A 15,773-nucleotide genomic window follows, 5' to 3' on the forward strand; every position below is an offset into this window, starting at 1 on the left:
CTTGCTACTGACTTGGCTATTCTGGTAGAGGAAGGGTTGAGAAAACATGGGAATAGGGGGGTGGTGTGGGCTCGTGAGAATTTTGCTCCCAAAGTGTGATTAGATGAGAACTCCATCTGTGGTGTTGACTGATGTAGTCTTACAGAGTTTACTGATTCTTCATTTGGGAGGAGTGCAGAGACCCATCAGAGCACAGAGGGGGTCTGAGCGGCTTGCAAGCTTCCTGCATGGATGAGCGTCACCACCTACCTCGTTCTAGGCAGACGTGGCACTTGTCTTTGCCTTTCAGTGAATGGAGCTGGCATAGGCCGAGGTTGTCTGCTGAGAGAGTTCACTCGTTTCATTTCATGTATAGTTACGTGAAGAACTGTAGGAGGTCTAGATGCCTCCTTAGGGTGTCCCTGACACTACAAACTACTCCTGCACTTTTCTATGTTACCCATGAGAGTAGATTGTACTTTTTCCTTTAATCCTACCATGCCCCAGCATGGGCAAGCAGAGTCTGTAATGCCCCGAAGACTGACCCAAGCAGCTTCTGGGCTCTCCTGCTGCTTCCCTGGACCAGATCACTATCTTCATTTCAAGGCTGTAGGAAGAGCTGCTGCCTGGTTGACGTTTAATCGGTTGCCAGAGCATTTACAGAGTCATGTTGATTTTAAAGAGTAAAGACAGGCGTGGCTGTCAGAAATGGCTTGTCCTATCACCTTGTTATTTAACCTTGTCTGAGAATGCCCGGAAGTACATGATGGACCAGCCAGGAGATCCCGGGTGATCAGCCCCCGATTCCATCATCAATATTCCATCAGTGATTTTCTCTTTGGAAGAGTTGTGCTTGTTTTGGGGAACCCACTTTGCTGTTTTTAGGAGTATGGAGTCTGAGTCTCCTGGGATTGGAAGAATTGTTTTCCTCACAGAACTTTTCAGTACTTGGATGGTAGGTCAGGAAAAAACAGGTCATTGTTAACTGTCTGATCTCATTCAGTTTGTGGAGCAAAGGTCACAGGACTAGACCAAGACAAACTTGGGTTGACATTTCTGCATAGCCCTTGGGGCACTAGCTGGGTCACTAGTCTGGGCTTCAATTTCTTCTGTAAAATAGGGTACATTCATTCACAAAGGCTGCTGAAACCAAGGACCAGAGACTGAGTAGCTGGCTCAAACAGTGGAGCTCAGTTTAACCATATGTTAAACTATATATATTATATTATATTATATTATATTATATTATATTATATGTGTTAACCATATGTTAAACTATATATTATATTTATTATATTATATTTATTATATTATATATGTTAACCATATGTTAAACTATACATTATATTTATATTATATTATATATGTTTAACCATATGTTAAACCATATGGTGTTCTGGAAGCTGGGTGGAGATGCTAACATGGTCAGTTTCTTTCCTGGGTATGCATGGATGCCGTACTGTATCCTTAAGCATCTGAGACTGAATCTTATATAGACACAAGTCACAATGCATTTGCCACATCTCCATCTGATCCCATGTCCCCTTAATTACCTGTGTAAAGGCTCTGTCTCCCAATACAGTCATGCCCTGAGATACTGAGGGTTGAGACTTCAAAATATTAATTAGAGAGGGTGCAACAGTTCAGCTACCATGGCAGTGAGGTGCTGAGTCCAACAGGTGGTGTCCTGTTAGTGCTCTGATTATGAATCATGTCTGGTTATTAATGACCATGTCCTTAGAAGGCTCCAGAAGCTGGTGAGAAAAAGCGTTTGCTCTGAGATATTTCCCAAACAGCAGGTAGTAAGACAGAGGCAGTTCTAGTAACACAGGATGGCTGGTCACCTTTTAGGCCACCAGAGAGGATGCAGCAAGCACTTGGTTCCCTGCCCTCTTCAGCCTGAGCTTCTTCGACCTCAGCATCCCCTAGATCTGACAGTCTCCGTGGTCCTCTCCTGTTTTGAGGTGAGCTTACCAGAGAACACCATATTAAAGCCAAAAGGAAAGTCTTTATTGCTGCATAGGGAACTTGCCCAAATCTTGCAGCCCTCAGTCTTACAGCTCTTTGTCTTTTATGCACAAACCCCCATCCTGGTTGTCACACTTCAGTTACTAAGAAGCAGAACTACAGAAGCCAAAAAGCAAGGTTAGGACATTTAGGGATCTTCCTAAAACTTTAGACTAGGTCTTTGGTGGATTAGGTCTTTGTTCCCATTTTAGCAGATGTTGGGGCCTATGTGCTAAGTTTTAAGGTCAGAGTGTTGCTACTAACATGGTGTCAGTTGTGCTAAGGTCCAGAGGCCTATCACTCCTGCTGCCACAGTCTCTGACAGTATTGTCCAAACTTGGAATTCTATTCATGTCTGAAATCAATAACTGATTGGAGAAAAACTCATTTGGTTTGTAGTTGAAAGTAAAATAAAACAAAATGTTTTTCCCAAACCTTGTTGGGTATGAAACAAATCTCACCGTGCTCTGGTGATGCTGAGTAGTGCTCCCCGATGCTCCTGAGTGCTCCCTGTTGTTAATCACACCCTGTCATCTTCCAGTCCAGGCAGCAGTGCTGTGAATGGTGTGGGAGTGTGACGGAGGGCAACTACAGTCACTCTGTGATGCAGGCATAGACTGAGGCTGTGGCCTTCGCCGAGCCTCTGCTGGTCAGGGGAGGGGTAGGAAAGTTCTCAGAGTTTGGCCAGAGTCCTCACTGAGTCCAGAGCTGAGCCCAGGTACAGGTGTTTCTGACAATGGGACATACAGGTCATTTGGCCTTGGAGTCAGCACAGAAAACACCCAGACACCAAGTTCTCAGCAAAAGGAGATTTTATTTACCCAGGAGGGACAGAGGGCTGCCTCTGGATGGGGCAAAGACAGCAGCAGGTGACTCTGCAGGAGACAAAGGGGAAGTCTGTGTTAGGCGGAGTTGGTAAGTCCTGATTGGACTGTTAGCCAGTGTAGCCAAACAATGACTTTTGATTGCTGGACCTTGGAGTTTTAGTCAGACATAAGGAAGGGAATAGACCTGGGTGACTGTGCTAAGGACTAGTCCTGAGGACTTCATGCTGTTGTGGAGTTCTCTGTGTGCTGCCCTCACATCCCTCTTAATCTGAGAATTAGATGAAACCTTTCAGGGGCGTTTCAGTCAATCACTGGGCAGAATCTCTGGCACTCACACTAATAGTGCTTGATCTCTTTCAGGCATTACTGCTGGAGCAGATTAAGGATTCAATCACTTCCCTAGGAAAGAACTTAGAGTGGAGAGATGGAGATTGTTAGCGATGACCGCCGCCCTTAGAAAACATTTGGAAAAATAAAATGTTAGTGAAGCTAGGTTGAGATGTTTTTGCTACTGGCTCTGATGAGAAAGTCTTAGGAAACACTTTGAAATTCAGAAAGGCACACTCGGAATAGTTACGCGAGGGACATTTTATGGTCAGGGACCGAGAACAATGGCAGCACTGGCTGGCGTGACTCTCACTGAGGCTGGACAGGTGACGGTTGATTTCTTACACCCATTTTTTGCACTCAGCTTCCCGATATGATTTATTAAGAATTGCTGATGAGAGGGCCGGAGAGATGGCTCAGTGGTTAAGAGCACTGACTGCTCTTCCGAAGGTCCTGAGTTCAAATCCCAGCAACCACATGGTGGCTCACAATCATCCATAATGAGATCTGACACCCGCTTCTGGTGTGTCTAAAGACAGCTACAATGTACTAACATATAATAATAAATAAATCTGTAAAAAAAAAAAAGAATTGCTGATGAGTATATATGCATTCTGAGGATTTAAGGTAGCTTTGATTTTTATTAAAAAGTTTAAATTTGTGATTCTTTTAAGATTCTTACAAGATAAATGACAAGATAACTACTCTTCTTTGTAACCACAAATTGCTGCCTGCCAGTAAGAGAAACTGGCTGAGAAAACTACTCTGCTTTCTTACCCTTTGTCAATCTATAACAAGTTGCTTAGTTACGAATGGGTGGGGTTTTGGGAATAATTTGTTTTCTTTAGCTGTACTACATAATGCTATTTCTTGTAAAGGTATTGGGGAACACACTACCTTCTCATAATCATTTAGTAGAAGAAAACTAAAACTTAACCACACTGTAATTTTATACTGCTTGAAAGAGTTTGCTGAGATATATAAGCTATGGAAGAAAAAATAAAGTGTGGGAACTGGAACATTGTTCCTTCCATTCATCAACTATGTGGATATATGTGTATGTCTAAAGTTTGTGTGAGTGAGGGTTGGCATGTTGTTCCTTCTACCCATCAACTATGTGTATGTATGTATGCATATATGTAAAGCTTGTCTGGGTGTGTGTTGGAGCTTGCTTCATCCACCAATTGTGTGTGTATGTATGTATGTATGTATGCATGCATATATGTGTATATGTGAAATGCTTGGAGCCTGCTTGCTGAAGCTTTGCTCTAACCATTCTATGTGTGAATGTATATGTCTGTCTATAGGTCTGTATGTATGAATTTATGTATGTATACATATATGTATATATTTGTGTGTATAAAGTTATTGGATCCTGCCTTTTGCTTCATCCTCTCCCTCCCTCTCCGTGTGTGTGTGCATGCGTGTGTGTCTTTCTCTCTTTCTTTCTTTTTCTTGACAGTCCCAAGGAGTTAAAAGAGTTCATAATTTTTCTGCTCTCCCGAGGGAGTGTCAGCCCTAGTACGTTAAACTTTGTTCCCTCAGAGAAAAATCTGCTGAATAACTTCTCTAATCACTGACTGCCATTGGCTGTGGGTATCTGGATCTACCTCCATCAATAGTTGTAAGCACCCCCCAAAATGGCTGCCTGCCTCAGTTTACCCAACACATGGATGCCAAAGTCGGTAATTGGCATGACTGGCTTAAGGATAATAATCTAATGGTTTAGCAAGGGAGAAGGAAGGCCTGTGGCGACCTTTGCCAATCGTGGACCTTCAGCTGTGTCAGTGGTAAAGTCAGGCACTAGTCATCTGTCTTTTGCTGTGACAAACATATGACAAATGCCACTTAATGAAGGAGGTTTATTTTGGTCAGAGTTTGTGGGTCCAGTGTACCCTGGCAGGGAAGCCAAGGTAGCAGAAGAGTGAGGCCATGCTGCACACTTCAGGAAGCAGACAAAGAGGAGTGTGCAGCTCAGGTTCTCCTTTACATTCAGCACAGGACCCAGTACAGTGGCCTACCAGCGACGTTAACACTGACAGACGGCTTGTCAGGATCTAGAACCTCTCAGGAGGCACATCCTTCGCCAAGTCTGTGAGAATTTCGAGATTTGGTTAATGGAAGTCGGAGACACCAAATGGCTGCTGGAATGTGCTCCAGGTGTGTCCCCAGTCTGTCCAGCCAAGCCCAGCTTGCCTTTGTCCCTGCTCCTGTGGAAGCCCAGCTATGGAATGCTATCAGGGGTCGGGAACCTGGGAGTCATTGTGGCTTGAGTGTGCGGTGTCCCCTTACCTGCCCACCAGCCAGTGGTGCTGTTTTGAGGAGCTGGCAGAACCTTTAACAGATGGGCCTAGGTGGTGGTGGGGGTCTCCAGCAGGGTCACAACCCACTCTGTTCCTAGCCCCAGGGATCTGGTTTCCATCTGTTCTTGGCAATGTGTCCTGGTGCCTTGTACGCCCGCCTACAGAGCTGGGCCTGTTCCCACCATCGTGCCTTCCCTGCCACAACGGACTGCACAACCTGAAATGCAAGCTTCTCTTTTGTTTCCCAGCTGTTTGCCACAGTGACAAGAACAGCAGCAACACAAGAGGCTTGGAGCAAAGAGCAGGAGTCCTAGCAAGGCAGAGTCACTCTCTCCATACCAAATTCTCCCTCAGTTCTTCTGATGACAGGAAGGGAGGGCCATGCCATCTGTTAACTCCTCTTCTTCCCCAGGTGATTCCCAGGTGGCAAAAGATCACTGGTACCCTGGGGCCCAGGGGCAGGGTCCCTGGCTGAACTTGAGCAATTCTATTTTGCCTCTACTATAGTCAGTTCACTTTAATATCAGTGAATGACACTGTTTTCTGCATTTGGGGAAATGCTATCAAGCATCTTTTAAAGATGTTAAAGTGGGAAATGGGAACAATTTGGAAGTATTTATAACAAACAGCCCAGAAGGTGTGGTGGTGCCATAACCATTGTGAATATATAGTGAGGAAAGCCTGACTTTCGAAGTGCTGGGTGAGCAGCGAGGAGGTTGTAACCCTCAGGACCTGGAAAGCAGCTCAGAGGCTGGATCTCCTCAGCCACTTGAGTGTCTGGCCTGGCCTAGCCCTCCTGGCACGGGCTGGAGGCACGTGGAAGGACGGGACTTGGTTTGGTGAGGGATTTATTTATTTATTTATTTATCTATCGTGGTTTTTGCATTAGTTCATCTTGCTGTAACAAAATACCTGAGGAGGGAAGGGCTGGTTTTGTGTCAGGGTCTAAGCTGGAATCGAGCCCTGTGACAGGGAAGTCACAGACCTCAGCCGCCAGAGGTAGTTAGCACCTTGCTCTTTTGGTTGTTGTTGTTTTTGTTTGTTTGTTTTCGAGACAGGGTTTCTCTGTATAGCCCTGGCTGTCCTCGAACTCAGAAATCTGCCTGCCTCTGCCTCCCAAGTGCTGGGATTAAAGATGTGCGCCACCACCGCCCGGCTCTCGTTCAGTTCACCCCAGCCCATCAGATGGTGCCACTCACGGTTACAACGAATCTTTTCTGCTCAGTTAAACCTGTCTGGAAACACCCTCATAGATACACCTAGATGCAGGCCCCTTCAGTAGCTGCTCTCGGGGTGTTTGGGCATGCGCATTGCACCAGGCCTGATTAGAAGCTGCGAAGCTTGCCCTGGCTGGGCCGGTTTGCAGGAAGTTGGTTGCAGGAAGAGTGCTGGAAGCAGGTGGGAGGTGGGGGGCAGGGAAGAAGCCTTCTGAGGACAGGAAGGAGTGGGGAGAAGCCTTCTCTGAACCTTGGTTTTTCCGCGATACAGCTCTCTTTATTTGGGGGGTAATACGGGCTATATAAACCTCCGGGAGTGGGGAGGGGGATGCTTCAGTTTACATGAAGAGAAGTTCCAAGGTGCTCGGCACACATGTCCTTATACGGAGAGAAGAAGTTACACCTGTAATTTGACCACCAGCCTTGTTCTGGTGGGACATGTGTATGCCCCAGGGCATACAAGCCCAGAACAGGGATGGAGCGATCCTTATTCCTGCCTGTCTCAGGGTTTGGACACATCTCGACCTTGTTCTTACCCCAACCACCCCACCCCCACCCCATCGCACCTGCCCTCTAGAGACATATTTCCAAGCCATATCAAATTGACCATCAAAATCAAAATCAGCTATTACATATATATATATATATATATATATATATATGTGATATGTGCGTGTGTGTGTGTGTGTGTGTGTGTGTGCGCGCGCGCGCACACACACACACACACACACACACACACATACATACCCTGGCCTGGAACTCACTGTGTAGCTCAGGACTGATCTCCTCGTGGCTGCCCTTCTCCCTCAGCCTCCTGAGGACTAGAGTATAGGAGTGTGTCACCATGATCAGCTTTAATGGTTTTGAAAATGTTCTTAATTAGGCCAAAGGAAAAACAATTCATTATTGCGTCAAATCACAAGAGCTTTCCTCGCTTTGGGAGAATTATCTAGAAAAGGGTTAGAAGTGCAAACTAGAATTTTCACCACAAGGCTGAAGTTTGAGGTGGAGATTCGGTGTCATGACTCTTGCTGGCTAACCTGGGTCCTTTTTGTGGGGTTTAGAAGCAAACCTAGGTTAAAACTGCCCTCTCAGCCTCAGGTCACCTGACCCAGAGTGGGCTTTCTCACAGCATCAGGACTTTGCAGTAAAAGGACTTTGCTTTACTGAAATTAAACTCTGCAAATCCTTGTCCTTGAACCAAGGCAGTGAGCCTGCAGCTCCAGTCACCTTGGTGTGACCTGCACCTTGCTGTGTGGTTGGGACTTGGTTACTCTTCAAAGAGCTCTAAGACTCCATCCTGTGCACCAGCTTGTCTGTGCACCTCTGACCTTGTACACAGAGTGTGGGGATTCCTTTCCAGGGATTGTTGGGGACCCCGGTCAAGGTCACTGTAAGTGGGGACAAGCATTTAGACTTGGGGTCTTTCAGCTACTTTCTCTGATGGTCTCTGCCTCTTTTCACCTAGGAATACAGCTGCATAAGCAGGGCTAGCGCCTCCCTTTTGACGCCTCCCCTTCCTCTCACAGTGCCTGCATAATCCTTTACATTTGTGTTTTTAGGATGTGTCAGAACCCTGCTACTTTCCCCACTCTATCTTCTATTACCATTTCTTGTGGATGCTTTGAATTCATTTCCTTCACCTAAAACACAGAGGGAATGAAGAAGAAGTAATAAGGCTACTGATTAAGAAAGGAATCACTCTGTTTCAGAAACCCATTACCTTTAATCCAGTGACCCGCTGCTCATGATACAATTTCTTGACAGGAAACACCTGTATGGATTATTTCACTATAACCCCATGATGCTTGGACTGGAATCACTCCCAGACCCCATGGACACCTGGGAGATTATAGAGACTATTGGCAAAGGCACTTATGGCAAAGTCTACAAGGTAGCCAATAAGAAAGATGGGAGTCTGGCTGCGGTGAAGATTCTGGACCCTGTCAGTGTGAGTAAGAGAGTGGGTAATGACCAGCTAGTGTTTGGACATACACATTAGGCTTGTGGTTTCTTTTCCTGATTTTAGTGATAATTTTCATGAATGCTGTCAGGAAATCACAAAATGAATCCTGGTTTGTCAGCGCCTCTGAAAGAAAGAACTTTTCCTAGTCTTGCCAGGCATGGTGGAGCACACCTTCAATCCTAGCACAGGAAGGGGTGGGTGGGTGGGTAGGTGGGAAGGTGGGGAGTGAGGGTGGGGTGGAGACAGGCAGATTTCTGAGTTAAAGGCCAGCCTGGTCTACAAATCAAGTTTCAGAACCAGCCAGGGCTACCTTAGAGAAACCCTGTCTTGAAAAAACAAAATCAAACCAAACAAAGCTAAACAAAAAACAAAACTCCCAACCCACCTTGGACTTTGGTTTCTCACCTGTTTTATTTGCTGTTTTAGCTTTAGCGCCTAGGGCTTTTAAAAATTATTCTCTTGGGAAGAGTGCTATATTACATTCCCTGTTCTCTCTGTAAGTTACAAAATGAACCAGCCTTATGATATTCAATCATCTGAGGTGACATTTTATTCCAAAGTGTTGAGGTTACCAAGCTCTGCTCTGGTCTGCATAGTGAAGCTGTAGCTTGCATGGGCCCCTTCAAGCTTTGACAATTCAGACATTTTTCAATAAATATTTATAATATTTATTTAATAATAAATATTTATAATAATACGGTTAAAGAAAAAATTGTTGTAAGGAAATGTTATTGCTTATAATAGCCAAAGGCTGATACCAGGATCAGAAGAACTGCTCTTGGGTACTCTTTTTTTTTGTTGTTTTTGTTTTTGTTTTTTGAGACAGGGTTTCTCTGTCCTGGAGCTCACTCTGTAGACCAACTGGCCTCAAACTCAGAAATCCTCCTGCCTCTACCTCCCAAGTGCTGGGACTACAGGTGACACTTTGAATACATGACAATGATGGCTTTAGTGTGGTGGTGCAAACTTGTAATTCAAGCCTTTGGGGGTTGCAGGCCTTGGGAGATTTGGGGTTGGAGGTCATCATGGGTTGCACAGTGAGTCTGAGGTCATCATGGGCTACACAGTGAGATCATGTTTCAAAACAAAACCACCTCAAACTCATCATCAACATGCTTTATCAATTGGCGGCTTGAGCACATTGTTTCATTTCTACATTTCCTCACACACTAGACTTAAACAAGTATTTTCTAAACTCTGTTTAGGATATGGATGAGGAGATCGAGGCCGAATACAATATTCTGCAGTTTCTCCCCAGCCATCCCAACGTTGTAAAGTTTTATGGGATGTTTTACAAAGCTGATCGCTGTGTGGGAGGACAGCTGTGGCTGGTTCTGGAGGTAAGAGGCTCCCGTGGGGTAGCTGTGGATTGGAAGAGCGTTTGCAGGTGCAGGAGGGGTGAATTCCTCCTTAGCGCCAGATATCTGAAGAAGCAGGAAACCTTGCAGTGCTTACAGCAAGGTGTGAATCAGGTCTCTTGTTTCTAAACTTTGGAAAAGCGCAATCCTTCTTTTTTCTTCCACAGAGTCTATCTAGGAATCCAGTTGGGAAATGTTATTGTGTGTTCTATCATCTGGAAACATGTCACAGAGCTCATGTGCCAACTTGGCACAGTCCCCTTTTGAACTCTACCCATGATGCCATTGGCCCGCGCCATTTGTATTGTATTTGCCTGTTCATGTTGGTGGGCTCCTGAAAACCAAGTCTGAGAGTTATATGTAGAAGGTTTATTAGAGTCTTTGTAAGAGATTAGCTGAGAGGGAAGTGAGGAAGACATTGGGGTAAGGAGACGTTAAAGAGCACCGATCATGGCATCAGCCAGTTCTCTAGGGAAATGGATATTCAGGAGCCTGGTCACCCTTGTCCTCACCTGCACCTCTGCCCTCCTAGAGAGGCAGTCTTCTAGATAGGAGGGGGCAGTTCCCAGTAAAAGGTACCCGGGAAGGGGACAGTAGACTCTCTCAGCCACATCTGCTCACAGAGGGGATGCAAAGAGAACACAGCATGTCCACAGCTGTCCCATTTTCTCTCCTTTATTAATGGGAATGAATGTCACCTGGGTGCAGAAGACCAAGTCCCCTAAATTGAGACTGCAGATAACAAGGACAGTCGGACTGGTCATTTGCTTCATTCTCACCGGACCCCCTGATTTGTCTTGGACCTAGCCCCTCTATATCGGCTCACACCTCCCTGCCTGTGTCGTCGGGATGAATGCAGGGGCATGACAGGAGCACGAGGACATGTGCAGATACCTTGTGCCAGTCTTCCTGTATCTGGGAAAGTCTGAGAATGGGACAGCATGTTCCAGCTGCCATGGCAACCGTGGGAGGAAGATAGTCTCAATATTTATGTCATATTAGCTGTCTTCCTCACAATCTCTCAGTGCAGGAGTTTTTGATTTTTATGAATGGTCTTTGAGATGTTAATTGTTATATTAAATCATCCATGTATTCTCCCGCCATCTTTTGGGTTTCCCCCTTCACCCCTGCCCTGAGAATGTTAGGGTTTTATCTTGCTGCAGAGCTGTTTAACCCTGATGCCTTGTTCAGGAATGGCTGGCGTCTGGAGGCTCTGGCTGTAGTTATCTCTAGCTCTGTAACAGCTCTGTCTCTCCTTGTAGCTTCATCATGGAAATACAGAGACCATTGAATTCCCTTCTCTGTACATCTCGTCCCACCACAAACATCTCCGTGTTCAAACAAAGGGAATTTAACCCTTTCAGGAACTCCCTGCGGCTTGTTAAGGATCTGCTCTGCGTGCTGCTTGGCAAGCAGGAGGCTGCTCATGCCAAAGGTGCATATGAGCCAGTGCTCTTCCTGATGAGCTGAGGTGGCAGATACAGCCTCTCCCTCAGGTGAACTCCAGACAGCCAGGAAGGCTGTGAATAACGAGGAGCCAGACTGTGATCTGAGCCTTGTGCTGTTTGATGCTTCCCAGACAAACACCTTCTTGCTATTTCCCACTGACCTGGGGACAGGTCACGAGGCCACTCAGGAGACACCGGGGTGACTTATCCCTCAGCATGCAACAAGCTGGCGTTTAGCATTGTGACAGTGGTTTTGCCAAGGCTGGTAGGATGGGATGCTACTTCTGTGTCCCAGCAAGGGTTGTCTAGAGCAGGCTGCTGGATAGCTAGGTGTGACCAGTGCCTCCACAAGTCTCACAGACTGCTAGCCTTCTAACGGTGACAGAAGTCCCCAGCTCTCTTTAGCTTCAGGCTCTTGGCATTCCACAGAGGGCCAGAGGGCCAGAGAGGGGAATGGCCTGCTCCCATGACCATGCAAGACCTGAACTATATGTATCAGTCAGCTTTCCATTACTGTAGCAAAATGCCTGAGGTAAAACAACTTTAAAAGGGACATGCCTCTTTGGCTCATGGTTAGCGAGTTTTCAATTGTCTGATCAGCTTGCTTTTGGGCCTGTGAAGAGGTAGTGTACATCACGATGGGCACAGACCAGAGAGGAAGTGGTCCACCTCATGGTGGCTTGGAAGCAAAACAGGGAGCAAAAAGAGAGACCAGCATCCTAACAGTCCCATCGACGACTCGACTTCCTCCCACCGGGCCTTACACATCAAAAGGGCTACTGCCTCCCAATAGCACCATGTGCTGGTGGCCAGCCTGTTAGCACACGATCTTTGGGGACACTGACCGGGATGGCAGCACCCCTGCCTACTCACAGGATGGATGCCGGCAGGCTGTGGTGCACCCCCACAGTTCTGCTCCGCCTGTGGTTTTTAGAGGTCTGCCTTGAGACACTCCCAATCACTATAATTATGGTTTTGTTTAGTGTTGTTCTCCCCGTCCTTTATACTGAGATTAAATTTATATTGCCTTTGCTCTTTGCCTGCTGGCTGCGATGAGAGGACCAGAGAGGAACTTATTTCATGGAGTAATTTTAGAGGGTAGAAAAAGGTTATTAATAAGCTCCTCAAATCACCACAGCTCTGAAAACAAAAGCAAATAAAAATGTCAGCTCTGAAATTCATTACCAATTTGTTAGTTGAAAGTAAACAAAACTCCCTTCACGGTAGACACCTACTGCATTAAGAAGGCGTGGAGAGAATATACTCTGTGATGTGTTGGGCTGTGTGCAGTTGTTTTAAGTAAGTATTAAATTTAAAAAATCCATAAGTTCAGTTTTTCTCTTACCCAAATAAAGCACAGTCAGAAATTAGACCTTTGAGAGCAGCACAGCGTTTGGAAATGATTCTAATGCGCACTAAGACACACTTTCTTTTTCTCCTCTTAGGACAAAAACCTTGACAGGTAGAGACTAATCATTTCAGCTTGAACCAATTGCTTAACTTTTGAAGTACCATGAAAAAGGCTGCCAAAAAAAAAAAAAAAAAAAAAAAAAATCAAAGTAAAAGAAAGTAAAAAAAAATTCCCAACTTTCCTTTTAAATTAAGTTAAATAATTGGCTTTAAAAATCTCTTCCCCTGCCCAGCCTTGAGATCAAAGTTGAGTTCAGAGCCAAAGCAAGAGAGAGGAAGAAGAAAGGGGGGGGGGGAGAAGGAAGGTTGGAAGAACATATATTCTAGTGAGCTCTTGCTTTTATCCAGTCCCTAGAAGTCCAGTCTAGTCCCAAATGCCACCGGAAGTGTTAAATAGCAAGCCAGTTTCACCCATTGACACTGTGGCCTGAATTGAGTTTATACAAGTCAAGGATAAGGGTCTGATGGGGGAGGGGGAGGGGATGGCATTTGTCCTAAGCACTGAATGCTGTAACAATGCTAGAGAGTCTAGAATGCAGTGAAGGAAGACAGCAAACTTCTGACAGGACAAGGGAAGAGCTTTGAAAGGCAGAGCAGCATCTGCAGGCTCATGCTAGCTGTGTTTAGCACAAGAGAATTAAGAAACAGCTGGTTGGAGTTTCCTTCCCACCAGCCACCACACTGAGAAGGGAGTTGGGAGCCTCCAGTCTAGATACTTCTCAGGACTGTGCATCCCTCATATCGGAAATGGAGCTCCAGGGTCCTAAGGGACATTTCATTTGTGTAGTTGCAAGTCAGAAACTTGACCTGGTATTCAGGAAAATCAAAATTATCTGTCCCAACTTATGTGGAAAACTGAGCTGTTTGGGGCTATCAAGAGGCAGACATGATGCTATGACATCTTTATGCTTTTGTGGAACACTTATAGCCTTGAAAGACTGATCACAGGGCACTGCAGAGAAATTCCCCTTAATTCTGCCACCTCACTGAGTCAAATTAACACCTTGGTATAGGAGATACTTGAGGGAGCTGAGGCTAGGACAGGGGTCTGGTGACTGTGTTGCCTGGGCCATTTCTTAATAACACAGAGGAAAGTGGAATTGCTTACTGAGCAAGGAACATTTGATTGCTTGAAGTTATGACTGTCCTGACAAATGCACATGCTGTGATTGAGTCAATATTCAATGATGTTTTGAAAATGAGACGAGGAAGGCAAACGACATTTTTCTGTTTTTCTTAGTTTGCAGCAAAATGCTCATTAAATTCTAGGTGCATCCAGCTGCTTTGTTTCCTGAGGAAATAGGGAGGAACTGTGGGCTGGAGAGACACCTCCGAATTTGAATCTGATGGCTGACAGAATGTGTGGGAAGGACAGGCTTTCAGCCAACCCTCTGGGCTGGGGCAGGAGACTCAGGTGCCTTTGACAGCTCTAAGAGGATTATTTTATTTGATGCATTTGAATATAATGCATATATTGCATATATAATGCAAATATTGACTATAATGCATATATTTGAATATAATGCATATATATAATGAATATAATGAATCTTCTAAAAGACTCAGCCCATTTCACTGAACATTGACTCTTGTCCGCATATACCTTTCATATCTAAGTTACCATCGTCTTTTTCTGTAACCCAGGCTGCCCTTTTAAAAATCTTGCTAGTGGGCTTATCAGCGTCACAGAACAGCTTCCTTTGAGGTATCCCGAACAGTTTAATTACATTTCTGTGAATTCTGGAAAGTCAGACAGCTCTTAACTCTGACATTTACTGAACAAAAGGCACCGGCTGAGTAAGACCTCTTTGGGTTTTGTTTTCTTTTTCTAAATTCACAGCTGAGTTTTGATTCAGCTGGCAAATAGCTACCTTTAAATCCTTTCCTAAGTTCAGAAGTGATGAAGAAAGCTTCCAAATTTGCTCCTTTAGTGAAACATACTGAAGATGTCCTTGTCAAACTCTTTGTTGGGAAGGGAAGAAACTCCCAAGAGTCTTCAAGGGGAAATTTCTAGCATCATATTAGCTTGGGTCAACACCCTGCATTTAAATGTCTTCTTGGAAGGATTTGAGCATTTCCCTCCAACAGGAGAAAGTGTTGTGCTTCTGAGATGGAAGCCAGCTGGGGAGTAGTCCTGAGGGACCTGCTTTTGAGTTTTGCATCCAGAGATGCAGAGAGCTTACCAGGTACTGTCTTTCATCTTCCTGTATCCATCAACTGTGGCTTTACCTCCTACAGAGAGGTGCTGAGAAACCCACTTTAATTCTATTTCCTAGGCAATTCATGACTTGACTTTGGGCCCCAACTCCCTTGATTGCTGACTGCTGTTCGTGCATGTGGTATATATGTGAGCCTTGGTTCATGTGTGTGCATGTGGGCATGTGTATGCACTTGTGTTTGGAAGTTAGAGGCCAATACATTTCTCTGTAGCTCTTTATCTTATTCATTCAGACAGGATCTCTCGCTGAACCCAGAGCTCACCAGTTAAGGAAGACTGTGTGGCCAGAAAGCTCTAGGGATCCACTTGTCTCCCATCTCCCCAATGCAGGGGTCGCAGACACTAACTGCCACCTGGCTTTTAATATGTGTGATACCAACCTGAACTTAGGCCCCCATGCTTGCATGACATGAACTTTACCAATTGTACTGGCTAGTTTTATGCCAACTTGACAGAAGCTAGAGTCAACATAGAGGAGGGAGCCTTAGCTGAGAAAAGACCTCTATAAGATTGGGTTGTAGACATGCCTTATTGTACATTTTCTTAATTAGTTATATGGGAGATGGGTCCCATTGGTTATGGGTGGTGCCAACCTTGAGCTGGGTGGTCCTGGGCTCTGTAAGAAAGCAGGCTGAGCAAGTTATGAGGAGCAATCCAGAAAGCAGCAGTCCTCCATGGCCTCTGCATCAGCTTCACCTCCAGACCCCTTCCCT

At 45.3% G+C, this 15,773-nt stretch overlaps 1 protein-coding gene across 1 annotated transcript in view; it reads left to right on the forward strand.

Annotated features, from left to right (window-relative positions):
- The first annotated feature begins 8,434 nt into the window (after positions 1–8,434).
- Positions 8,435–15,773, forward strand: part of Myo3b (myosin IIIB) — a 333,329-nt gene continuing 325,990 nt past the window's right edge. Inside the window, exons 1-2 of the mRNA XM_052182659.1 lie at positions 8,435–8,611; positions 9,832–9,966. Of these exons, the coding sequence (XP_052038619.1) occupies positions 8,462–8,611; positions 9,832–9,966 (285 nt within the window). The 5' untranslated portion in view covers positions 8,435–8,461. The remainder of the gene's footprint in view (positions 8,612–9,831; positions 9,967–15,773) is intronic.

Source organism: Apodemus sylvaticus, chromosome 5 (genome assembly GCF_947179515.1).
Source record: "Apodemus sylvaticus chromosome 5, mApoSyl1.1, whole genome shotgun sequence".
In the NCBI taxonomy this organism is placed as follows: domain Eukaryota; kingdom Metazoa; phylum Chordata; class Mammalia; order Rodentia; family Muridae; genus Apodemus; species Apodemus sylvaticus.